Here is a 25,992-nt window from a genome sequence, read left to right as displayed (position 1 = left end):
CTTTATTGATTCCATTAAAACCAAAAGGTGAGCTAAAATGCATTTACATCAAGGGCCTAAGGTACAAACAGTTACAAAACATGTTGCAAAGGAAACCAACAAGTTATTTTTGCATTCATCAAAAAGTGTTGATCTTTGAGTGTTTTATTTTGAACTTTGAGATTAAACAGGTTATAACACTGTTGTAACAAGTATGCACACACAATACTGTATACTCAAACAGCTTCTTAATTTTAATGAAGAGACTTGTATCATTTTTCTTGGAAATATTCGCTCAGTTTTAATATCCAATACATAATGTGTAATTTATTTGTATATGAAAGCACCTGAAAATCTAAGTGCCGACTGTCATCGACTAAGAATTTTTCTGTCTTTCCTATTAAGACTGAATCGTCTTGACAAAAATGCAGTTTTCATGCAGTACATTGAAGAAAACCACATTCTAGACAGATTAATCAGTTATGAGATGGTCAGTCAGATCATTTGCACAAAAGTATCGGCTACATATCATAGTGGTAAATGATGGTTAAGTGTAAACATATTAAAACCACAAGACTGTTTTAAACCAGAATATTGTTTTCATGGAAAACCGTGTTTAAATGGTGTCAGCACACAATGACAAATTAACAAAACTGTTCTACATACAGTAGAATGAAAGCCTTGAATCTACAGCATAATATGACACAACGATTTATAGAGGAAAGGTGGGAAACAATGTCATTACTTTGAAGATTCTTCGCTGTACAGGGATATGCTACATACATTCATTAAACACATAGCTTAAAACAGGACTAAATGTATTGGTGTCCCTTCTTCTTCAAGGATTTTGTTAATTGGCTGTTAGATTATTAGATTTAAATGAATGCAAAAAAGGGAAATGAATGGGAATGGCTTTCAACTTGATCCCAGTGGCAAATAAAAATCAGTACAGCTCAGCAAATTGTCCTTCTTTCATTTTGCATCAGATTGTTTAATTGAGTACTAGTTTAATTAACAAAAATACTTTACACTATTTTCTATTTCAGAGAGACAACAAAGTATACAGTGTTCACAAAGCTGATAAAATATACACCTACCTATGATTTGGCCAAAACATAATCTTTTTTACAGCGTGGTTTGAACAAATTGCACATAAATATACAAACAACTATGAGAAAGCTGAGTGTCCCAAAAAATCCTACTATGACACACGTGGAACTGGAATCTGTATGAACAAGAAGACAGAAAGAAAACATGAATTGATGGCTGGGAGCTTTATTTAGTGGACATGCCACACAAGGCTACTGTCTGGTAAACTTTCAAACATGCTTGAGAGAGGCCTAGGACTGTATGTTAGGGGGTGTTTAGGTCAGGACTTCGATGTACACATAGCTGTGAGAGGATGCTCTTATTGTGCCTGACTGTAGCCACACTTATTAAAGTTTAGCATAGAGCATTACAAAGTGTAATAAAGCATGGTCAAGCACAGGTAATAATTGTAAAGCCTAGAAAGGAACTGTAAATTATATTACATGTCAAAACAAGGTAAATTATGGTAAAAGCATAGAATAACCATGGGAAAGGTATTGTAAAACTGCAAAATTACCACGGGAAACTTGTATAAAGGATGTCCCGCTGTTTAGTTTTTTTTTAGGAATTCAATTCACAGCAAAAAAAAAATGGTTAAGTGATCGATGAATGAGAGTTTCTTATGAAGAGGGTGTGTATAATCAGCCTACCTGCTGAAGTGATCTGCACAGACGCTTCGTGGGATCCTTGACTGTTCTTTGCAACGCACTTAAACTCGGTGCTGAAATCCTCATCACGCACTACATTAAAAACCAACTCCACCTCAATGTAATCGGCATCATCGTCTGTAAGCACACTGTAAATTCAAGAGACAAAGACATGTTTCTTTATTTCTTTAGTACTGCACTGAACTGCTCCATACCTTGCCATATTCTACTACTGCTCTTAATTATAACTACTTACTGTATCTCGTATTTGATTTTATTCTTATAGGTATCCGTATTCATGTTTTTTGTAACTGCTCGATTTGGAATCATTCTCATCCATTCATCGTGCTCATACTGGACTTTACTCGTATTAGCAAATAGTTTTAATACTAGTTAACTGCTCTTAGTTGAACCCGCTCCTCCATGTAATTATTTACTGTATTCTCTATTTTTTGCTCTTATTTTAATTTGATCTTTTGCTACTGATTTCATTGTACCTTACAACTGCTCTTATCTGTGTTAGATAATGTGATATTCTGAAATGTGATACTTTACAACGTAATATTTTGCAATGTGATGCTTTGTACTGTGATATTTTGTAACAATGGTAAGTTTCCCTGGATAAGGGCACCTGCTAAGAAATAAATATAAATACTACTACTACTACTACTACTAATAATAATAATAATAATAATAATAATAATAATAATTGCTAAGAAAGTACCACACTTAAGTACATTTCTATTGTAACAGGAAACTGACACCCAGTGGTGTTATTGGGTAGAGAGAGAACTAAACAGATTTAATTTTTTTTTTAGTCAAACAAAGCACTTAGTGTGTTCCGTCCATATTATAAAGAAGTACATATTGATATGATTTCATTATTAAATATGGTTTTCCAGGTTAAACTACCAGTACTGAGAATGTACAAGAATTGTGCATCCTTACAATAAGTGTGAAATCTTATACAAGTTCAATGTAGATATAGGTTTCAAAGTGTTTTTTTAAAGAAAATAATGAGTAAAATAATCTTCTAATAGCGATAGTGCCCTCTCAATGAAGGCTGTACTGTGTGCTAGTTGACCTTGACTTTGGCTCAGGACACATACCTTTAGGTTACTTACCATAAACATGGTTCCCTGAAACATACTTTTGGAATATGCCAAAGGTCTGATATAAAGAGCTCAGTGAATACCTACCTATGGCAGGAATATCCCATAAGTATGTTGGTGGTCGTCTTCCAATTGAAAGGGAACTCTAGTTACGGCCAACTACCACACAGTAGAGCCATCAACGGGCACTATCACTTAAGTAGTATATACATTGAAAATGATTTGTGTGTAATATGTACAGGTAATATGATCACAGGGTGGTTACATCATATTTAAATGTGTAATAACAATTCTTACAGTTCATTAGCATAATAATGTTTTCACAAGCCTCATTTGTCTTGCGGTATATCCAGACATGTTGTGACTTATCTCGCCAAAGTAGAGTGCTGAATTCTGGTACTGCTACAGAGCAAGCCATATATGGAACACAAATGCAAATAGAGGACATTGTTGACATGTTCCACATAGCTTATTCTGTGGCAAAGCCAAAATTCAGTACTCTATGGCAGTAAAATAAGTCACAGCATGTGTGGATATACACTGAGGAAACCAACTTTATATTTGTTGGCTGCTAATGATACTTACAGCTGTGGTCCTTGAGAAACTCGGTTGCTCATGTGAGAGTCAATCTGTATGCCATTTGCAAGCCATGAGACCTCAGTAGTGGCTGTTGATTTGATCGCAGTAAACACTCTGCATGGTACAGTTAGACTAGAGCCTACAAGTAAAAACACAAGGCACAGGTGTAAATAATGTCTGAATAATTTACCAAGCTATAACTAAGCTACCCTATTAAAACAGTCACAACCAAGTAGGAACTGGTTTTCTTTCAATAGACACATACAGTACAGATCGTTTTAAAATTATAATTTCTTATTTTTGTCTTACCCTTCTATTATGTTTGAAATCATTTTAATTTGTGCTCATTCCAATCACTCTAGTGTTTTGTTAACCTGCTTTTAACCGATTCAGGAGATGCTGTTCACTTATAGTTGCCGGCCATAGATATATGTATCAGCCAGTGTTTTCATAGCAGTAGAACCAGAGGTATCTAGGTATCTCCTTTGGATTATGTTTCCTTTTATATGGCTGGAAATACATAGCTGTGCACTAGATGGCACTTACCTGTACTTATATCTATATCAAAAAGTAAAAATACATCACCATATCTGAGTATGTTCAGTAAGAACCATTCAAAAAATACATCAAACATCGTAAGAATGTATAAGTCAGCAAAATTATGAAAATGCAGTTTGAAGCTATTTACATTTTTTATTTGGTTCTAAAAAGAAAAAAAAAAAAAATACCATATACAATTACTTCATATTAGCAAAAAAACATAAAACACAATGAAAATTCAACAACATTTGTTGCTTATTTACATGTTTCTTTATAAAAAAAAAAAAAAAGTACTTGCCTTCAACAACTTCAATAGTGCTGTTCAAAGGATAGGTTATTCTTGGTAAGTGTTGGGCTGCAGTAAACCGGAGAAATTACTATTAGTGGTCCTGAAGACTAAGCTAAATGTTTGAAATTACACACATAATGAAGACAGTTCCAGTCATTCAATTTGATTACCTTAAATTGAAATAATAGGAAGGTTATGGCTTTAAATCCAGGCTGCATAAGCCTTGATATCTCAAAACCCCCTGTACATTTGGGCTATACCCTATAATGCCAAATTGTGCTTTTGTGTTTCTGGAGATATTGTGAACATAACTGCTTGTGGACACCATTTTTTCTCAAAGTAGGGGAAACGGTTAAATGCTTGGCCTATTACTGATTTAAGTAATTTATAGCTACATAATATATGGACAAGTACTATAATACAAAAAAAAAAAAAAAAGAAATCATAAATAGGCAATTTTACAAAAGCAATGTGATGGCACTCTGTGTGTGTCTTTTAAAATGATGTTTTTATTTTTTTTCAATTCCAAGCACTGAAAATGTCACCGTTTTGAAATTCCCACAATAAAAGACCAGAGAATCATTCATCAGTAAGACAAGAACACAACAAAGACAATTGTCTTGACATAAACCTTGTGAAAACATATCTACAACAGACTAGAGACTGAGGCTAGTCTTAGACTGGAGGCTGAGGCTAGTCTGAGGCTGGAGACTGAGACTAGTCTGAGACTAGAGACTGAGACTTCAAATTGGCATCGTGGAGCTTGGTGTTTATTTAGCCTACTTTGTAAACTGTACTGTATAGGAAGCTGTGGAATCTCAGATTTCTGGTGAATTCATTAGTTTTACTATTGCAGTTTATGATATCACCAGATACTCTTGACACAATTATAACCATGGCATTCACTCCTGTTATGCTATGAAGAAACCTGAGGTTACTAATCCTATCTTACCTGCAAGTATAATCTGCACAGTTGATTCATGGCATCCATAGCCATTGCATACAACACACTTGTATTCTGTACTGAGATCCTCTTCACAAACTTCATTAAAAGTCAGCTCTATCTCAACATAATTGCCGTCAGTTTCTTCGATCAAACTTAAAAAAAGAAAGACATTTGTTTTATAAGGTATTTTGTTACTATTGTTTGAAATAAAATAATACTTTTAAATATCAAATTAATATGACAATCTATTTACTTGAATTGTTATGAATCATTAAGGGTATATAGGAACTGTCCCACTGAAGTCACTGAAAAGATGCCGAGAATCCCCTACTGGACATAGGTAATACTGCAGCCACACAGTTTTGGCTTGCTGTAATTTTTGGAGGGTCTGTTTTAGGGGGCCTTTTTAGCTTATTAACTGTTATAAACTTGGTTACTAACATTTTTACAAATGCTGCTCATTTGGTGTTAACAGTTAGTAAATACATAACCTATTTATAAACTAACAAACTACAGAGAGTGGGAAATTAATCTAGAAAAGATGATAATGCAGAGGCAACATCATAGCTACTGTTAATGTTGCATTTAAAATACTGCAGACATAAAAAATGATGTCCGTATAAAAATGTGGCCTCATACATAGCTTTATACCTACTCCTAGTCAAGAACCTTGTGATATGCACTTTTCGGCTTCAACAGCACCCCCATGTGGTCCCCAAAATTCAGCAATCTATGTCGGCTAGATAAGCCACAGCACTAAGGATATATCCTTTGCCATCAGACTTTATGCCAGCCCTGTAATTATGTAAATCATCCCTTGTACCGCCTCATGACTCTGCTTTTTCTTGCTGTGTGTTATTTTTACTGCTGCCACACCCCAGGAATCATTTGTAAACAATACTTCCGTTTATCAAGTGCTCTTCCCTAATTCAATAAAGAGCATCTGGTTTAGTGTCGGTTGCAAGTATTATCACAGGCATGCCTGTTATATGAGAGATGCAAACAAGGCCAAGTCTCAATATGGAAGATAAAGTAATTTAAGACTGTAATTTAACACTGTTGTTCTAATGATATAGATGGAATATCATAGTGGTCATCCTAGAATCCCACAACCACTTTGGATAGACCAGTTTTGCTATGTGTGTTTTTTTTTGTTTTTTTTTCTCAATGTGAAGTTTGAACTATTTGTTGGTGAAAATTCATTTAAGTATGTGTTTGTAATGCTGAATATTCTCTTTCTCATCATGTGCCAGCTTTGTCTGAAATGCATAAAATATCAAACGGAAACTGCAGGGTTTCATAGAGCTATTCCTCTAGGCCACAAGTTAATCTTAGTGGTAGTTAAAACAAAAACATACTTGTCATATTCTTCTTTGACTCTTTTGCTGGAGAGGTCAATGTACGAGTTGTTAGCCAGCCATGTCACATGAGAATATTGTTTTGATCGCAGTCCAAGGAAAACTCTACAAGGTATGATTAGTCTTGACCCTGTAATAAAAATATAAAACACATTGTTTATTTATCACCAAAAAATCTGTTAAAGGTGTTATAACCAAGACACTGAGAATATTTTTTACCACTGGCATTACATAATTTACCATCTACTGTACACTGCTCCAAAAAATGAAAGGACATTTTTCCATGCAAGGCCTGTTTAGAGTCTGTGGTGATGATCATTCACTGTATATGGAAGTTGAACAATAGGGCAGAGTTGTCAATTGGCACCTTTAGCCATCATTTACTGCAAAGCTAGATATTTGCCTATTTACATCATCTATCACCTTAACTGAAACCCATGTTTTATTTAAATGAGAGGGGTGTCAGGCACTATTTCAATACAAGACTTGGGAATGTACAGTACTTAATATACATAAATCATTATGGGAGCAATTTACCTCTACACTACATGACCAAACAAACCTGTGCAGACTTCTCTATACAAACTGTGCTACCCTAGTCACACTGTTTAACTAGTGTTCAATCATCATGTGTTGAAAATGGGATTATGAACAAATAGCAATCACATAGTTTCAAGGTGTGTTGACTGCACATTATTTAGAGTGTGGTAAGAAGACTCACCAATTAATCACCTGAGAGTGGAGCTAATACAAACCCTCTCACACTATGTACAGGGTTTGTATTAACTATGTACTGTAATCTTTTTTTTGTTTTCCAGGCTTTGTTTTTCACTTTGACTAAAGGTGAATATTTATTTTCCCTGCCATAACGTTTAGTCACTTCCTTTATTAAAGGTAACACTATGTAACACAATTTTTGTTCCTGGGTAGTAAGTGTTATTTCCTAATTGCTTATGCCTCAAAAGTATAGAAAATGGCTATTATTCCCCATAAACTTTGCTTTTGTGACCAGGACAGTGATATTTTGAAATATCACTATTTCCAGTGAGAAAATGGGAGCTTTTGTGTCTTTTCGTTCACATAAATACGTTAACATATGAATCTAAATTAACATGTATTTATACTAAAGTAAAACAAAAATGACTACAAAAGATTTAGAAGTGAGTAGTTTTTCGAGATTTACAATTATACTGTAAATTTACAGTATAATCGTAAATCTCGAAAAACTACTCACTGTCCTGGTCACAAAAGCAAAGTTTGTGGGGAATAATAGCCATTTTCTATACTTTTGAGGCATAAGCAATTAGGAAATAACACTTACTACCCAGGAACAAAAGAAAAAAAAAAAAAAATTGTTACACTGTGTAATCAGGTCCAACCAGAGCCTTTGCTTTCCAGTAAGAAACTATGTGGTCAAATGGAATCTTTTACCAGTAACACTGGTGCTACCACAGGACAGGATTATAGGCTTTAACTCAGTCAAAGTGAAAAGACATCCTGGAAAACTACAAAAATAAACTGCAACAGTAAAATCTTGATTATTTCCTTTAGTCCAGGTTTAATTGAGGAAAGTAAAACATTTACACAATAAAATGAGTTGAACAGGGCTACCTCAATAATTATATACGGCACAATAAACACGTCATTGGCCAAGCTCTTCTGGACACACACCCTCATCCCTATTATCAGGTGGATACTCCAGGTTGTGTTGACTATGACTATCCCTTTTAAAAGGTTACAATGGTGAATTTGCACAGTACAGCAGTTTTGCAGTTTGATATGCTTTTTTTCATGTTCATTTACTGCATTTGCAGTGCATTACCATGATTTAATCTCCCTATTCTATATCACACCTACCTATGTTTTACTATGACAGGCTTCCATTTTATTATATTTCATACTTTGATTTACTTACCTAGAGCAACCTCGATGGTGTTGTTCAAGGGGTTGACTATCTTTGGTCTGGTGTGCGCAGCTGTAAACAGGAGAATTGGTTACCTGAGGTTTTTCTGTTCATTTCTATGTTTGTATATAGTGTAATCGAGTTTCCATTAAGGCTGTCATCCAATTTGTTATTTTGTAAAAGCCATTGCTTAGTATAGCCGATAATTTTAAAGAATCAGTTGGTAGCTTGACATCTTCATGTTTGATTTTATTAATTTCACATACAATGTGTCATTTTTAGAACTACTTCATGTTATGAAACTGGAAAAGTGCCCAAGCATTCTGCAACTGTGATTTTATTTATTTTTTTGCTTGTTTTTTTGTCTGAGTTTATTTTACCACAGATTTCCCCAATTTGAAACACTAAAGACCAAAGGAGAGGTTTCTACTACCAGATCAATTTCTTCGGTAGCCCAGGCCATTGCAACGCTCCCAATGGGTCCCTAGACAACACTGTCAACAGCATGATTGTGATTTGAACCTGCAAGCTGCTGTTCACATGACACTGCATTCCCTGCCTCTTATAGGTGCCGCTGGAGACCCAAGTCATGTTTTATAAGGCCTTTTGCAATGCATGAAAACAGTCAACGCAGTACCAGATTGAGCTCTTTCAGTAATCATTTGGATTTACTGCTTAGTTACCTGTAATATGTAAGTGAATTGTCCTTGTAACTTTATATTGGGTGTTGTTGTATGGAAATGTTAGTTCACAGGTGTAGTATCCTTCATCTCCGGCAGTTAAATCTCGAATGAGTAGAAACCTATCACCCCTGTTATATTGGTGTTTCCCTTCAACAAAAGACAAAGGGAAAAATTCCTGAAAAAAAAAACAAGGCTGTAAATGCTACTAAAACGTTTAAAGAAGCAGGGTTTTACAGTCGAGTTCAGTTTTGCACTGAAATATAATCCCTTGTTATCTGTTCTTTATATTCTTTCACTTTTTAGCTTACTGTCCACTACTCTGCAGGCCCGACCTTCTCTGCACTAACTACAGGGTCAGTGGATTGAAAAGTTACTGCATTATACATTTAAAACCATATGGGGCAACCCCTTACATAATGTCAAAGACTTTTTTTTTACATTACAGTTTTTGAAGGTATGGATAAAAAAAAAAAAAAAATTACCTTGTACCATTTCAACTCCACAGTTCCAGTATTTTTCACAAACTCGTCTATATCAGGACAAATTATCTTATCAACGCTGGAATGAGCTGTATTTGGGTAAGCAATATTTTCAAGGTTGTTACTTTTGCCTTCATATACCTTTATAGAGAGGGTTGTTTCAACACAGTATGAAGCATTCCTGCAATAGAAACAGTTATGGTTAAGGACAGTATTACTGACCTGCAAACAGAGATTTCTTTAACCTACTGTGAGATATCATTGTTTAAAATGAAGATGGTTTTGCTACAATGTGTTTATTTCATACTGCACATTTGAGACCTATATTGTGAATGGAAGTACATGACAGGTGAGAGTTATGGAATTCTTTTGTTTGCTACAACCATTTTAAATGAAGAATAAATGTCCCTCAAGTCATTCTGCAATAACTAAACCCTGTAAGTGCTGATGGGTAATGTACACATAAACACATTATCAAAACTGACCTTAAAATGCAAACATAGTCTCCAGAGTCGGTAACTAATGCAGGCAAGAACCACAGCAAGTCACCCTGAGCTTCAACTCGCCCTTCATCTGGTTTATCCTTTTCATAAACCCAATTCAAACTGAAATCATGATCTGTGGCCAAGTTCAGATTCCAGAATTCTGGAGATGGGCATTTGAGTACTACAGCCTCTCCTTGAATGGTATATAACGGTGTCCCACCTTGCTTCAGTTGCTGACATTGATCTAAACATTAAACAGAGACAACAGACCGGTTGTATGACATATGGTGAAAGTTTTAATGCTGGAAATAAACATTTACATGAAAAGTTAAGCATGGTGTTTTAATAACAGGTAAATATACATGGTTAGAACAGTTAGTAAGTAAAATGGATACAGTTTTTACTGATTTACTGTATAAACAAAAATAATGACTGTGTTTTGTTCATTTAATTTTATTTGGCTAAACTATTTTACGTGTTAAGTAAAGTGCATTTGGATTTTTAACAGTTTTCTTATTTTAATATTACATAAAAAAAAAAAAAAAAATTATGAAACAACTTTAAAAATACATTTTAGATGTGGTTGCTTTTTTGCTTTCACCTTCGCTGGTTGGAACCCTTTCATTTCCCTGTGTCAGGAAATTAGTCAACAGAAGTAATAGGCTACCGGGAATCACAGTTTAAACTTTCTCAAGAAGTACACTGTTTACAATTTCTTTTTGTCATACATACCTTCTTTGGGAAGCTGAGGGAGTCTGAAGGCATGCATAATAGTTATCCATGAAGCTATGAGGGTTATGCAAGCAACTGATATCTTCTGGGGTGGGGGACAAGAGAAACAAGTCAAGTGATCAATAGCAAGTGAAAAGACATTGATAACACTTGACAGTACACAGTCTTTACATTGTAATGACACTGCAATAGCATAGCTATTACATGTATATGGTGGTGGATTTACAATGCAACATGGTTCATTACACTACATACACAGCGATTCTGTATTCACAATATATCCTAATGTGCAATTAGGAGACTGTGTTGTCCAGTGGTAAAAGAAAAGGGCTTGTAACCAGGCGGTCTCCGGTTCAAATCCAGTCTCACTCACTGACTCATTGTGTGACCTTGAGCAAGTCACTTAACCTCCTTGTGCTCCATCTTTTGGGTGAGTGTGACGGAAAGATGAGTTCTGGTGATGAATCTTCCTCCCGACCTGTGAGGGACGCTAAAGAACGGGAGGAGAAGTATCTGGAAGGGCTGGCCTGACAGTTCGTTTCCGGGTCAGGGAAGTGGGTCAGCCTGGAGGGAAGCGCGACTCTGTTGTAAGACCGTATTGATTTGAAAGGTAAACGAAAGGCAGCTGCAACCGTTTATCTCGATATCATGCGGGATTACATATAGGGGCCAGGGTAACGCTGATCTTCTCCTTCGTTTGCGTTAACGTTAGGAGAGAAGGACTGAGAGAGGAGCTCTCAGAGTATTGTGAAGAGTGTCGTACGTGTTGTGTGTTATTTTCTGTCTGTCTGTAATTGTCTGTCTTTGTCGCACCAATAGACAGTTAACGCACATCTCCGGAGCTGTCGAAAGGAGAGCACTATCCGGAGCATCACTGCACTGAGCACCTGCACGTTTTCGATCACCCAGGACTGGTGACTGTACCGTTGTTTTTTGTTCGGGACTGTGCCCTTGTTTTCATTATCCCCGTGCTTTACACATTGTTGTGTATTGCCGGGGATTTATTATTTTTGACGGTCGCCAGACCTGGAAAAGAGCAATAAACCGCACTTATTCACTGAATCACTGTTGTCTGTTCATCACTCCTGCACCGCATCACCGCGACATCTGTTCCCCTTACCAACCACTTTGCCACACGTGGTGTCAGCAGTGGGATGGACCACAACGCACTGGCGGAGCTGCTGCAGGCACTGGAGATCAGACGGGATGCAGAGGAGAGACGGAGGGAGGAGCGATATACGGCGCTCATTGAACGGGTAGGGCTGATCGTTGCTGCAGGAGCGACCCCTACCGGAACATCATTGATGTCGGCCCCGAAGGCACGGGCCATGAAAATGACGGCGGAGGATGATCCGGAGGCATTTTTGGTGGCGTTCGAGCGGCTGGCAACCGCGGCGGGATGGCCTCGGGAGTTCTGGGCAAGCCAGCTAGGACCTTGCCTGATCGGGGAAGCGCAGGCAGCTTACCAAGCCCTGAGCGACCAGTACGCCACTGACTATGACCTAGTCAAGCAGGCTATCCTCTGTCGTCTCAACATCACCGCGGAGACCCACTGGACGCGGTTCCGCGAGTACCGGAGAGCCCCGGAGACACGCCCCAGGGTGGTGGCACAGCGGTTGTGCGACCACATGGTCCATTGGCTGACCCCAGAGAAGAAGACCGCTCAACAAATGGGGGAAGCCATTGTGGTGGAACAATTCTGCCATGTGGTCGGCGCCGAAACTCAGGCGTGGGTACGGCGCCACAACCCTGACACCCTGGAGGAGGCGGTCAAATTGGCCGAAGATTTTGAGGACTCTTTGACGTCAGCCCGGGTCGGGATCCTGTCAGCCCCTGCCCTGCTCAGGAACCAACCTCTCCCTCCCTCTCCTCCAACACCACCACCATCACCCTCGTTCCCGGCACCCAGACCTCCCAGACCGCCGACCCCGTTGGGCCCCCTTGCCTCCCCCCCATGGAGACCGAGGATGGCCCCCAGCTGGGGTAGAGGTGTTGCCCCTGCCCCGTTGCCCTACCAGCAGCGGGACAGATATTTAACCTATGCCCCCTCTGTCCCTCCACTCTGTTTTAGGTGTAACCAGCCAGGACATAGGGCCAGGTCATGCCCCGCTGCTATGGAGTGTGACGTGGCTGCATGCAACTGGACACCTGGAACGGGTAAGCAGGGGGAAAACGGTTGGGAGGGGCCCTGTCTGATTGACGTGGTTTTAGGGAATGTGAAAACCCACGCGTTAGTGGACACAGGGTGTGAGCAAACCTTGATCAGGACAGCTCTCTTGGGCGGTATGTCGTGGCGGCCACAAGGTCAGGTGGCCATCTCCTGTATCCATGGAGACACGGCGGCATACCCCACCCTAAAAGTATATTTATCGGTAGGACCGATAAAACGTCACCTTGTAGTCGGGGTGGCGGAAAGGTTGCCGCACCCAGTTATTCTGGGCCGAGACTGGCCAAAATTCAAAGAATTGGTGCAAATAATGGCAGTCTCAGCCACACACGTAAACGTGGCAGAAAAAGGGAAAAAGGAACGGATTGGTGATGTGTTTCCTTTTCATACTGAAATGTTTTCCCCTCTGTTCCGTCCTAGAAAAACAAATAAGGAGAGACGGACCGCGAAATGGGAGGGAGCGTCTTTGAGACAAGGCTGGGGTCTGGTGGGAGAGTGCTGTAATGGTAACAAACGCCAGTCGAAGGGAGTGGGAACGCAGTGTGACCGAGAGAGCGAGGTTACTGGGCCGACTAGGGCAGAGGTTATTCCAGCCCCTCTCAATATACCGGACCCGTGGTACTCAAGCGCGGACCTAGTGTGGGGCCAAAAGAACGACCCGTCACTGGTGCACGCTTGGGGGCAGGTCCGGTCCATTGAAGGTAAGGATGTTGATGGCGCTGGGCCGCTAGTATATCCACATTTCAGTATAAAGGGGCAATTACTATATAGGGTAAACCTAGCCGCGGGCACAGGACAGCCTGTAACACAATTATTGGTTCCCCCGTCTTGTCGGACCGAGGTCATGAGGCTGGCGCATGATATCCCTTTTGCGGGGCACCTCGGAGCCGAGAAGACGAGGGAGCGAATATTGGCTCGATTCTATTGGCTCGGTCTTCATACTGATGTGTCGAAATATGTAGCCACATGCCCAGACTGCCAGCGAGTAGCGCCAGGTCGAGTGCGCCCCGCTCCTTTGATCCCACTGCCGATTATTTCCACTCCGTTCGAGCGCATTGCAATGGACATAATGGGCCCATTGCTACCTTCTGACTCTGGGTATACGCATATATTAGTAGTGGTGGATTATGCAACGCGATACCCAGAGGCAGTTCCATTGAGGTCCACTAGTGCAGCTGCAATAGCCACCGAGTTAGCGCAGATTATGGCTAGAGTAGGGATCCCCAAGGAGATTTTGACTGATCACGGAACCAATTTTTTGTCCAATACGTTACAGCAGGTGTACAAAATATTAAAAATACGTCCCATCAGGACGTCCGTTTATCATCCACAATCGGACGGTTTGGTTGAACGTTTTAATCAGACCTTAAAGTCGATGCTGAGGCGATTTGTAACACAGGAGCAGAAACATTGGGCATCGCTTCTTCCCTACCTCCTTTTTGCGGTGAGAGAAGTGCCGCAGAGTTCAACGGGGTTCTCCCCCTTTGAGCTCCTGTACGGCCGGCAGCCTCGCGGCATTCTCGACCTGCTGAGGGAGGGGTGGGAGGAGCACAAAGGCTCGTCTAAAAATGTAGTGAAGTATGTGCTCCTACTAAGAGATCGCCTGGATTTGGTCGGTCGTTTGGCCCAAGACAACCTCAGATCGGCTCAGCACCGACAACAGCAGCATTACAACAAAAATGCACGGATTCGAACCTTTCGACCAGGGGACAAGGTAATGCTGCTACTTCCCTCATCTGAATCGAAACTGTGTGCTAAATGGCAGGGGCCGTATGAGGTGATTCGGGCTATAGGGAAAGTAAATTATGAAATTAGACAGCCCGATCGCCGAAATGAACGTGAAATTTATCATGTCAATTTGTTAAAGCCCTGGCAGGCAAGGGAGGTCTTATTTATAGCCCCAGGCAATATGGAGGATGATTTAGGTCCCTGTCCAGAGACCCCGAGCACAAGAGCGATTTCTATGGGGGAACAATTGGTTCCGGATCAGCAAAGAGAGCTGCGTAAGCTTATTGAGGAGTTCAGCGATGTTTTTTCTGACGTGCCCGGCAGGACAAACTTAGTTGAATATGACATTATCTCTCCACCAGGTGTCACAGTGCGAGAGAGACCGTACCGGATCCCGGAAAGTCGACGAAGTGGCGTTCGCAAAGAGGTATGGGATATGCTCGAGCTTGGGGTGATTGAGCCTTCCAGGAGCGAGTGGTGCAGTCCGATCGTCATAGTGGCTAAGAAAGACGGCACCAACCGCTTCTGTGTGGATTTCAGAAAGGTGAACGCTATTGCTAAGTTCGATGCATATCCCATGCCTCGGGTCGACGAACTTTTAGACAGACTGGGAAAAGCGAGGTTTATTTCCACTCTGGACCTGACGAAGGGATACTGGCAAATCCCTTTAACCTGCAGCTCCAGAGAGAAAACCGCATTTTCAACACCAGAAGGGCTGTTCCACTTTAAAACCATGCCGTTTGGGCTACATGGTGCGCCCGCTGCCTTTCAGAGACTGATGGACCAGGTTTTACGCCCACATCATGAATATGCAGCAGCGTATATTGATGACGTGGTGATATACAGCTCCACCTGGCGAGAGCATTTGGCTAGGGTTGCAGCCGTTCTTCAGTCTCTAAGGGCAGCCCGGCTGACAGCTAACTTGAGGAAATGTGCGTTTGCCAAAACAGAGACTCAATATTTGGGATTTTTAATGGGGAATGGAAGGGTGAGACCTGTAGTCACCAAAATCCAGGCTTTGGTTGATGCAGCGATCCCCAAAACCAAGACTCAGGTGAGGTCACTACTGGGCTTAGCCGGTTATTACCGCCGCTTCATCCCCGAGTACGCCACAGTGGTTAACCCGTTAGTCGACCTCACCAAAAAGAGTGCTCCAAATTTAATTAAATGGTCAGCTGAGTGTCAGGGAGCGTTTGATACTATTAAGCGTACACTTTGCCAGGCCCCCACTCTTATCACACCGGATTTCACCAAGAGATTCATCCTCCACACCGACGCATCGGATGTAGGTTTGGGTGCAGTCTTGTCCCAAAAAGTAGCTGGAGTAGAACACCCGATATTATACCTCAGTAAAAAAATGTTACCTCGGGAACGCAACTACTCCGTAGTCGAAAAAGAGTGTTTGGCCATTAAATGGGCTACTCACTCTTTACGATACTACCTGCTGGGACACTCATTTGATCTGGTCACAGACCACCCCCCACTCAAGTGGTTAAGCACAATGAAGGACAGCAATGCCCGGATAACTCGGTGGTATCTGGCATTGCAGCCCTTCATGTATCACATGGTACACCGTGCGGGAAAAGACCACCAAAATGCGGATTATTTTTCCCGGGAGGGGGGAGTAATGGGAAAGGTAGATTTAGCCGAGTGTTCCTTCGGCTCCACTCTGAGCGGTGGGATATGTGACGGAAAGATGAGTTCTGGTGATGAATCTTCCTCCCGACCTGTGAGGGCGCTAAAGAACGGGAGGAGAAGTATCTGGAAGGGCTGGCCTGACAGTTCGTTTCCGGGTCAGGGAAGTGGGTCAGCCTGGAGGGAAGCGCAACTCTGTTGTAAGACCGTATTGATTTGAAAGGTAAAAGAGAGGCAGCTGCAAGTAATAAGGCAGCTGCAACCGTTTATCTCGATATCATGCGGGATTACATATAGGGGCCAGGGTAACGCTGATCTTCTCCTTCGTTTGCGTTAACGTTAGAAGAGAAGGACTGAGAGAGGAGCTCTCAGAGTATTGTGAAGAGTGTTGTACGTGTTGTGTGTTATTTTCTGTCTGTCTGTAATTGTCTGTCTTTGTCGCACCAATAGACAGTTAACGCACATCTCCGGAGCTGTCGAAAGGAGAGCACTATCCGGAGCACCACTGCACTGAGCACCTGCACGTTTTCGATCACCCAGGACTGGTGACCGTACCGTTGTTTTTTGTTCGGGACTGTGCCCTTGTTTTCATTATCCCCGTGCTTTACACATTGTTGTGTATTGCCGGGGATTTATTATTTTTGACGGTCGCCAGACCTGGAAAAGAGCAATAAACCACACTTATTCACTGAATCACTGTTGTCTGTTCATCACTCCTGCACCGCATCACCGGGACATCTGTTCCCCTTACCAACCACTTTGCCACAGTGAGACATTGTTGTAAGTGACTCTGCAGCTGACGCATAGTTCACACACCCTAGTCTTTGCAAGTTACCTTGGAGAAAGGCCTCTGTTAAATAAACAAATAATACTAATTACACTGGAATTACATCGTAGCTAGAGACACACCAAATATTACCAATTGTTTTATTAATGTTAGAAAATGTTCCTGGAACATTCAAATGTGGCCCTGTGTGTAAACAGACATGTGAATCATAAGTAGACATGTCACAGTGTGTTATGCTGTAGAGAGCCTCCAACAGCAGCAGACAGGAATATATGGATATTCGGTGTCAGTAACATAGTGTGTCAGGAAAGACAAGAGGAAAAACTATTTCAACATTCTGTAATGATGAGCCCCTTGAAAAATAACTTAGCAACTATGCTGATATACAAAAAGAGGAGGACATTAAAGGGATATTCGACGCCTTCTGCATTTTAATCTGAAAGATCCTGAATAAAGATTGTTGATATGGCTGGTCAACCCTAGGATGTATTTTAATTATATACGCAGTGATGGATTGTGACAATGATTCTTGGTGATAAATCTCTCTCCCGACCTGTGAGGGCACTGTGTAAAGGGAACAGAGTGCCCTGGACTGGATGCCAGTCAATTTATTCCCAGGATTAGAAGGAAGTCGGCCATCTAGAAAGGGGGTGGAGCTATGATACACTAAATCATCGACCCGGAAGGGAAACGACATGTCAGCCGTAGATTGGAGGAGCGGTTGCACTAGTTAACCAAGGGGTCATGATTGACGGTACAGAAGGGGGTGTAGCGAAGTGATCTGTTCCTTGTCATGGTTAAAAGATTAACCGGAAGGAGAACCTGTATTGTAATCGTGAGTGTTTTGTTTGTCATGTAACAAATACTTGTTTGTTATTATTAGAAGGCTAGCACGATCCAGAGCTGTCGTTAAAGGCCAGCACTAAACTCAGACAACACTGCACTTTGTTTCACAATAAACTGTATTAGCACCTTGAGCACTAGAGCACGCATTGTGGACTGATGATTGTGTTTGTGTTACGTGTGGGTGTAAAAAGATCGGGACTGTTATTATTTCAGGACTAACTTGTATTTCGGGACCAACACTCTGCTGTATTGCTTGTTATCATTATTATTAACTGTGTTTTGTGTCAGACCATTGGATTTACAAATAAAATATTATTTCACCTAGATTATCATTGTCTGTTCATTGGTCACTGCTGCGTTCCTGCACCTGCACACTGTTAACCACTTTGCCACATAGATCTAGAAAGTACTGCTATTATAAATGATATTATCCCTGCTAATGTAAACAACCCATTACCATCCCTAGTTAAGAAATACAGTGAAGTGAGGTCCTTGATGGAATATGGTTACACATTTTAGAGCAGCATCATGTCCTGATGCTCAGATATATAATAGATCAATCACTAGTGATATTTGCGTCTTCTCGTGCAAACTCATGTGAACTTATTATAAATTATTTTTTATACACACATACATTGCCTCTCAAAAGTATTCACCCCCCCTTGGACTTTTTCACATTTTATTGTGTTACAACATGAAATCAAAATTCAGGAGTTTTTGCCACTGATCAACACAAAAAAGTCCATAATGTCAAAGTGAAAAATAAAATCTACAAATTGTTCTAAATTAATTACAAATATAAAACAGGAAATAATTGATTGCATAAGTATTCACCCCCTTGAGTCAATATTTGGTAGAGGCACTTTTGGCAGCATACAGCGATGAGTCTATTTGGATAAGTCTCTACCAGTTTTGTACATCTGGACACTACAATTTTTGCCCATTCTTCTTTGCAAAATTGCTCGAGCTCCATCCAGTTGGATGGAGACCTTTGTTGAACAGCAATTTTCAACTCTTTCCACATGTTCTCAATTGGATTGAGGTCCGGGCTTTGACTGGGCCACTCCAGGACATTAACCTTTTTGTTTTTAAGCCACTTTAGTGTGGTTTTGGCTATATGTTTGGGGTCATTGTCCTACTGGAAGATGAATCTTCTTTCAAGTCCCAGGTCTTTTGCAGACTTTAGCAGGTTTTCCTCCAGAATTTCTCTGTACTTTGCTGCATCCATACTCCACGATATGGATATTGTTCTCAGGATGATGTCTGGTGTTAGGCTTGCGCCAAACATAACGCTTAGCGTTGAGGCCAAAAAGCTCTATTTTGGTCTCATTAGACCATAGAATCTTCTTCCACTTGGTGTCAGAGTCTCCCACATGCCTTCTGGCAAACTCTAGCCGAGATTTGATGTGAGTTTTTTTCAACAATGTCTTTCTTTTTGCCACTCTCCCATAAAGACCAGTTTTGTGAAGCACCCGGGCTATTGTTGCCGTACGCACAGTGTCTCCTAGCTCAGCCACCTTTAGAGTTGCCATAGGCCTCTTGGTGGCCTCCCTGACTAGTGCCCTTCTCGCCTGTATACTCAGTTTTTGAGGATGGCCTGTTCTAGACAGATTCACAGCTGTGCCATATTCTCTCCATTTCTTAATAATGGACTTTACTATACTCCAGGTGATATTCAATGTCTTAGAAATGTTCTTATATCCTACCCCTGACTGGTGCTTTTGAAGAACTTTATACCAAATGAATGTTCCTTCATGATGTAGTTTTTGTTAGGAATGTACTAACCAACAGTGGGACCTCCCAGAGACAGGTATATTTAACCTGAAATCATATGAAACACCTTAATTGCACACAGGTGGACTCCATTCAACTAATTATGTGACTTCTAAAGACAACTGGTTGCACCAGAGCTTATTTAGGTGTGTCATAGCAAAGGGAGTGAATACTTATGCAAATCAATTATTTTCTGTTTTGTATTTGTAATTAATTTAGAACAATGTAGATTTTATTTTTCACTTTGACATTATGGACTTTTTTTGTGCTGATCAGTGGCAAAAAATTGCCTAATTAAATCCATTTTGATTCCATGTTGTAACACAATAAAATGTGGAAAAGTCCAAGGGGGGGAATACTTTTGAAAGTCACTGTATATGTCATTGGATTCTTTAATACATATTTAGTTTGTCTGTCATAGAAGAGTTGTCAGTTGTTTTTCATGCAGTTATGCAAAATAAAAAGTACTGTTAGAAAGTTTGTTAATTGATTGGCATTGTGGAACTTAGTGTACCCTAGGATTGAAATTTAGATATGGTGCTTCTATCGTTACAGTGACTTTAAAATATACCAATTAACAAAACTATAAGAACTGTGACTAAATGCCCCCTTAACAATTAGCTGTAGAGCTGTTAATGTAGAACAAGTGTATTTATAACATTACAGTCAATGCATATGAATACAGGACCCCTTAACAACATAACAACCAGGAATCAAAATAAGAGAATAATATAGTGTGTCATGATGTTGATGGAACTCAATGCCTACTGTAACTCCCCTTTGATTTAAACCTAGAAAATAGATACACAATTGCCTTTCCCTCTCCCATATATTGCAGTACAGTAATGGATGTGCCTAAACTTTAATACAAACTGATGTGATGTTAGACAATTGATGTTGGGGAAGTTACTTTTAAAAGTAATCTGTTACAGTTACAAGCAGTGCCAGATTAAACTACTACGGGCCAAGTACACTACCATAACTGACCCCCTCCCCAATAATAATAATAATAATAATAATAATAATAACAATTAACAATTAAGATCTTTCTCGGCAGAAAACACTCAAACACCAAAAATTGTGAAGAAAACTATTTGAACTATTTTAATGTACAACATATGCTTTCCTTTTTTTTATTACCTATTCTTTATGTAACTTTAACGCAAGCTCTTTGCACACGAAACAGGACAGCACCAGCAGAAGAAGAGTACAATAACCACTCCCCTTAACATTCACCTTTGAAAACATTGCTCAGTTCAGGCACTTTATTCTCTTTTGGTAGAGAATAACATAACAGCTTCTATATTTCTAACTTGACAATTTTATGAAAAACCAATTGATAAATGTAACTAATGTGATTTGTTTTGCACTACTTACTGTATGTGTACTGTTTTAACCTTTGGTCAAGACTAACAGTTCTGGCATATATATATATATAATATATATATATATATATATATATATATATATATATATATATATATATATATATATATATATACACACACACACACACATACAGTGCCGTTCAAAAATATTTGGTCCCTCTCTGATTTTCTGCGTTTTTGCACATTTTTCACATTGAATTTGGTCTGTAGTATATAGATGGAGCCTGAAACAAGAAATGACACCAAAGTTTGGTGCTTCTTTCATTTGTTTGGTGTACAAAGTAATGCAATCTTTAGGCGTGAACAAGTTACTGCCCCCCTAGTTATATCAACCCAATTAAAGGGATAATTAGGGTCAGCTGTTTGAATACTTTGGTTAACAATCAGGCCTAATTTGGGCCACCCCTGCTCAATATAAATCTAACTAACTTTGGCCTTTACTATCAGAGTGAAGTTGTCTGCACACAAGTTTTAGATGCACGCGATTAAAAGACATTCCTGAAGAACTCTGTTGTTGATGCCTATCAATCTGGAAAAGGTTACACAGCCATTTCTAAGGCTCTGGGGCTCCACCAAACCACAGTCAGAGCCATATTGTCCAAATGGAGAAAGTTTGGCACAGTAGTGAATCTTCCCAGGAGTGGCCGTACTGCCAAAATCTGTCCAAGAGCAAGGCGTAAAATCACCCAGGAAGTCACAAAGAACCCTAGAACAACATCTAGGGATCTGCAGGCCTCTCTCGCCTCGGCTAAGGTCATTGTTCATGACTCCACCATCAGAAAGACACTGGGCAAAAATAAAATTCATGGCTAGCAAGGCGGAAACCAGTGTTCACCAAGAAGAACATGAATGCTCGTCTCAAGTTTTCCAAAAAGCACCTAGATGATCCTCAAGAGTTCTGGAACAATGGTCTATGGACAGAGGAGTCAAAAGTGAAACTTTTTGGCCAACATGGGTCCCGTTATGTCTGGCGAAAACCAAACACTGCATTCCAGTGTAAGAATCTCATACCAATGGTCAAGCATGGTGCTGGTATTGTCATGATTTGGGGATGCTTTGCTTCATCAGGACCTGGGCAACTTGCCATCATTGAAAGAATCATGAATTCTGCTCTGTATCAAAGAATTCTACAGGAGATTGTCTGAAGCTGAGCTGGAGCTGAACCGCAGCAAGACAATGAACCGAAATAAACAAGCAAGTCTACATCAGAATGGACCAAGAAATTTAAAAATTTTGGAATGGCCTAGTCAAAGTTCAGACCTAAACCCCATTGAGATGTTGTGGCAGGACCTGAAACGAGCATTTATGCTCGAAAACCCACAAATGTCATTGAGTTGAAGCAGTTCTGCATGAAGGAGTGGGCCAAAATTCCTTCATGGTGCTGTAAGAGACTGATCAATAACTACAGGAAGCGTTTGGTTGCAGTTACTGCTGCTAAAGGTGGCATAACCAGTTATTGAGTCTAAGGGGGTGATTACTTTTTCACACGGGGGCATTGGAAATTGCAAAACTTTCTTTAATAAATAAATGAAATAATTATAAAAATTGTGTGTTATTTGTTCACTTAGGGTCCTCTTTATCTAATTAGATTTTGGTTGAAGATCTGATAACATTCAGTGTCAGAAATATGCAAAAATGCAAAAAATCAGAGAGGGGCAAATACTTTTTCACGGCACTGTATATATATATATATATATATATATATATATATATATATATATATATATAGATATATATATATATATATAGTAACAGCCGTCTTCGCAACACAGGCTTGCTCAGGTTCTTTTCCCTTCCTTAATCACGACCCACAAACTGGATTTGGAAGAAATAGTGCTGACGTGCACTTTTAATTACAAAAATAAACAAAAAAACAGAAGAAACGCTTAGCTCTTTCGGAGCACTGACTAAACATTCGTTGCACTTTCCCGACTAGCTCGCAGGATGGCTGTGCCGTTTACCTGCAACATAAACACAAATCTAACCACACAGGTTTAATCCAAATTGTCTACGAATTCTAGGCTTGACGAGCCTTTGTTCCCGTGGTAAAGACAAAGGAAGATGAGTCGTTCGGGGGCTCGTCTGACGAGTGGAATTTAACGGGACGTGGATGCGGGTTGATTAAGCAACCTACGCCCCACTATTAATTTATTGTTTAATTAATTTGTTTTGTAGTGCATATATATATATATATATATATATTATATATATATATATATATAACCACCATATATAGAGCACGGGTATTATAATACTTATATATATATATATATATAGGTAACCACCAGCCCGCCACCTTGAGCTGGGGCCTCAAATGCATCTAGTGCACACTGGTTAATCCGGGCCTGGTTATAAATTACTTGAATAAAATTATAACTAGTTACAGTAACTTATTACTTGAAAAAAAAAGATACTTTTCAGGTGCAATTTTGCATTAGGCATTTGTTTAATGTAAGTAACAGGACGTATGTTTTTTCACATAAACTGTTAAGCTTTACCGCATTTTATTACCTATCTGAAAAAGGAACCATTATAGTTATAAGTTGCTTAAAAATGTAATCAGAATACAGTAATGCATTACATGTACATTCAATCGTGAGAAGTGAAATTATTAGTGGAGTGGAGCTATCCCCCAGTTTATTGGTGACCCTGGACATATGGATAAAAAAACCATATTGAAACAATCACAATTGTGTTTACAAAGAAGTTTGCCACTGCAACCGCTTGTCGTGAGATTGACACAAATTAAGCCCTGCCTATCTGTAAATCGACTTCTTATTTTGTTCCAGGTAAATTATTTTAATTTACTACATTCCACAAACAGGTTAATTTGTATGTTTTTAATCAAACAAGTATACGTACCTATCATTTTAGTTTAAGTTGTCAACTGTCATTCCCCACTAATATTTATGAACTGAACTAATAAAAAGGTCAAAGCTGCTTTGCATATTTATCAATAGAATCACACATACATTCAGTACTGGAATAAAATAACTTGCTCTAAGTTCAATTTTATATAATGTCCCAGTAAGAAGTAACAAACCAACCAATATAAAATACATGAACAATATTGAAAAAAATGTATGCATTTTTACACATGGCTTGGAAAAACTAGAAAATACACTTTAACCATTTAAAAAAAAAAAAAAAAAAAAAAAAAAAAAAGTCAAGCTGCCAGTATTTATAATGTCTTTCACAAGTGTGTTTGTATTAAGGAGGCTGTGTGGTCCAGTGGTTAAAGAAAAGGGCTTGTAACCAGAAGGTCTCTAGTTCAAATCCCGGCTCACTCACTGTGTGACCTTGAACAAGTCACTTAACCTCCTTATGCTCTGTCTTTTGGGGGAGACATTGTTGTGACTGTAATTGATGCATAGTTCACACACCCTAGTCTCTTTAAGTCACCTTGAATAAAGGTGTCTGCTAACTAAACAAATAATAATAACAATAATAATAGCCAAGAAAAAGGATAATACTGCAGCACAAAGGCAAGAAGTACAGCAATATTGATTTTGAAGGCTGTAATATGTAAGGCTGTAACTACAATATAATACCTATAACTACTGAGATTGAAACTTAGAGTAACTGTCCAAATGATATGTATATATTTCATATTAGAAGTAAATAGAAAAAAACACGTTACTAAAAAATCTTTCTATCTCTATATATATATACACACACAAACCCTGTGTTTAAAAAAAAAAAAAAAAAAAAAAACTCAACGTAACCTGATGTAACATTAACTATGCACATACTTATACACAATCTATTGTAGATGTTTTAGTTTTTTCATCAGTGCTGCCACTCAACAGAAAAAAGCACACAAATTAAATTACATTGAATAAAATATATATTTACCTTATCATACAGTAGCATGTTTAAAAGAATCAGGGCAGGCTCCTCTAAAAGTTCCTTATTTGAGATCCTCACAGTGATATTGAGGCATTCTCACCGCCTCTGACATTTATATAGCCCTTCACAATGAGTGGAAATTCCTGTGCATTTCTCAATCAGCCTGACTTCTGAAATATTGTGTCGTCTCCCCTTTCCATTGATAAATAGACAGCTTGCTGAAATATACATAAAATCATATTATTTGACTCATTGATAAATATGTTGTGCTTTGGGATACTTACATGTAAGAAAATATGTTCATTATGAAACTCCAAATTGTTACACACTTCACCTTATGTACATGCAACTAATTCCTCATGATAAATACAGTGAAACTAGAAACTGTGACACAAGGCTATATCCTTTGGTCTTTCACAATATTAACAGGTTGTCAGTTTTTTGGTAAAAACCTGCCATTTGGTGCACACTTTATTATAATGCAAATGACCAATTAATTTGTTCTGCAAAGCTCTTACATGTGTTCTGTAATATATAAAAACTATGTCTTACCTGTTGCAAGTACAAATTACAGGGCTGGCATAAATTTTCATGGCTTTGGGTTTATCGACATATGTTGTGGCTGAATTTTGGTACTGAACAGAAAAAGCCACAGTTAAACTGAAGATTAACAGTGAATTAGCTGGATCAGTGTAAGAGCTCAGTGTGTGTGTGAAAGCTCATTCATCCTTCTGGGTTTGTTGTTGTTTTTTTTTTTTACTTGTCATTATGTTCTCAATGTGCTTGTTGTCTGCCAATACCCCAATTCAGCGTTCTACTACAATTCGCTATGGATGCTTTTAACATTCTTTACAATGTTCTTAACTTATTCTTTCACTGTGCTTTATTACACTGTTATGCTTTTACACAACAATGTATTTTGTAGTTGCGTTTGTGCAAATGTGCCAAGAAATGGCAGAGCTAAATTTTATTACATGCTGCAATTCTAGTATTTTTTT

The 25,992-nt window shown here is 39.2% G+C and overlaps 1 protein-coding gene across 1 annotated transcript; it reads right to left on the bottom strand.

The window, feature by feature from the left end:
• LOC121320454 (interleukin-1 receptor type 2) lies at positions 1 to 25,264 on the bottom strand. The gene is made up of 12 exons (XM_041258788.1): positions 25,001 to 25,264; positions 10,822 to 10,906; positions 10,090 to 10,333; positions 9,608 to 9,785; positions 9,126 to 9,300; positions 8,455 to 8,514; positions 6,540 to 6,669; positions 5,188 to 5,333; positions 4,245 to 4,301; positions 3,413 to 3,545; positions 1,719 to 1,864; positions 1 to 1,204 (listed from the first exon to the last, which is right to left on the bottom strand). Exons 1-12 carry the CDS (start codon positions 25,016 to 25,018, stop codon positions 1,077 to 1,079), a joined length of 1,500 nt encoding a protein of 499 aa, XP_041114722.1. The 5' UTR covers positions 25,019 to 25,264; the 3' UTR covers positions 1 to 1,076.
• Between the last annotated feature and the right edge of the window lie 728 nt (positions 25,265 to 25,992).

Source organism: Polyodon spathula, chromosome 9, assembly GCF_017654505.1.
Source record: "Polyodon spathula isolate WHYD16114869_AA chromosome 9, ASM1765450v1, whole genome shotgun sequence".
NCBI classification, from domain to species: Eukaryota; Metazoa; Chordata; class Actinopteri; order Acipenseriformes; family Polyodontidae; genus Polyodon; species Polyodon spathula.
Note: the sequence above shows the minus strand (reverse complement) of the source record. Positions and strands in the feature narration are given on the sequence as shown.

What these genes read in the sequence shown, in the direction of transcription:
- LOC121320454 (XM_041258788.1), bottom strand. An exon ending in AATTCACTTACATATTACAG is followed by an intron (nt 8,515 to 9,125) that starts GTAACTAAGCAG and finishes TCCTGTTTACAG; the next exon opens with CTGCGCACACCAGACCAAAG. An exon ending in GTTTCTCAAGGACCACAGCT is followed by an intron (nt 1,865 to 3,412) that starts GTAAGTATCATT and finishes TTGAATTTACAG; the next exon opens with TGTGCTTACAGACGATGATG.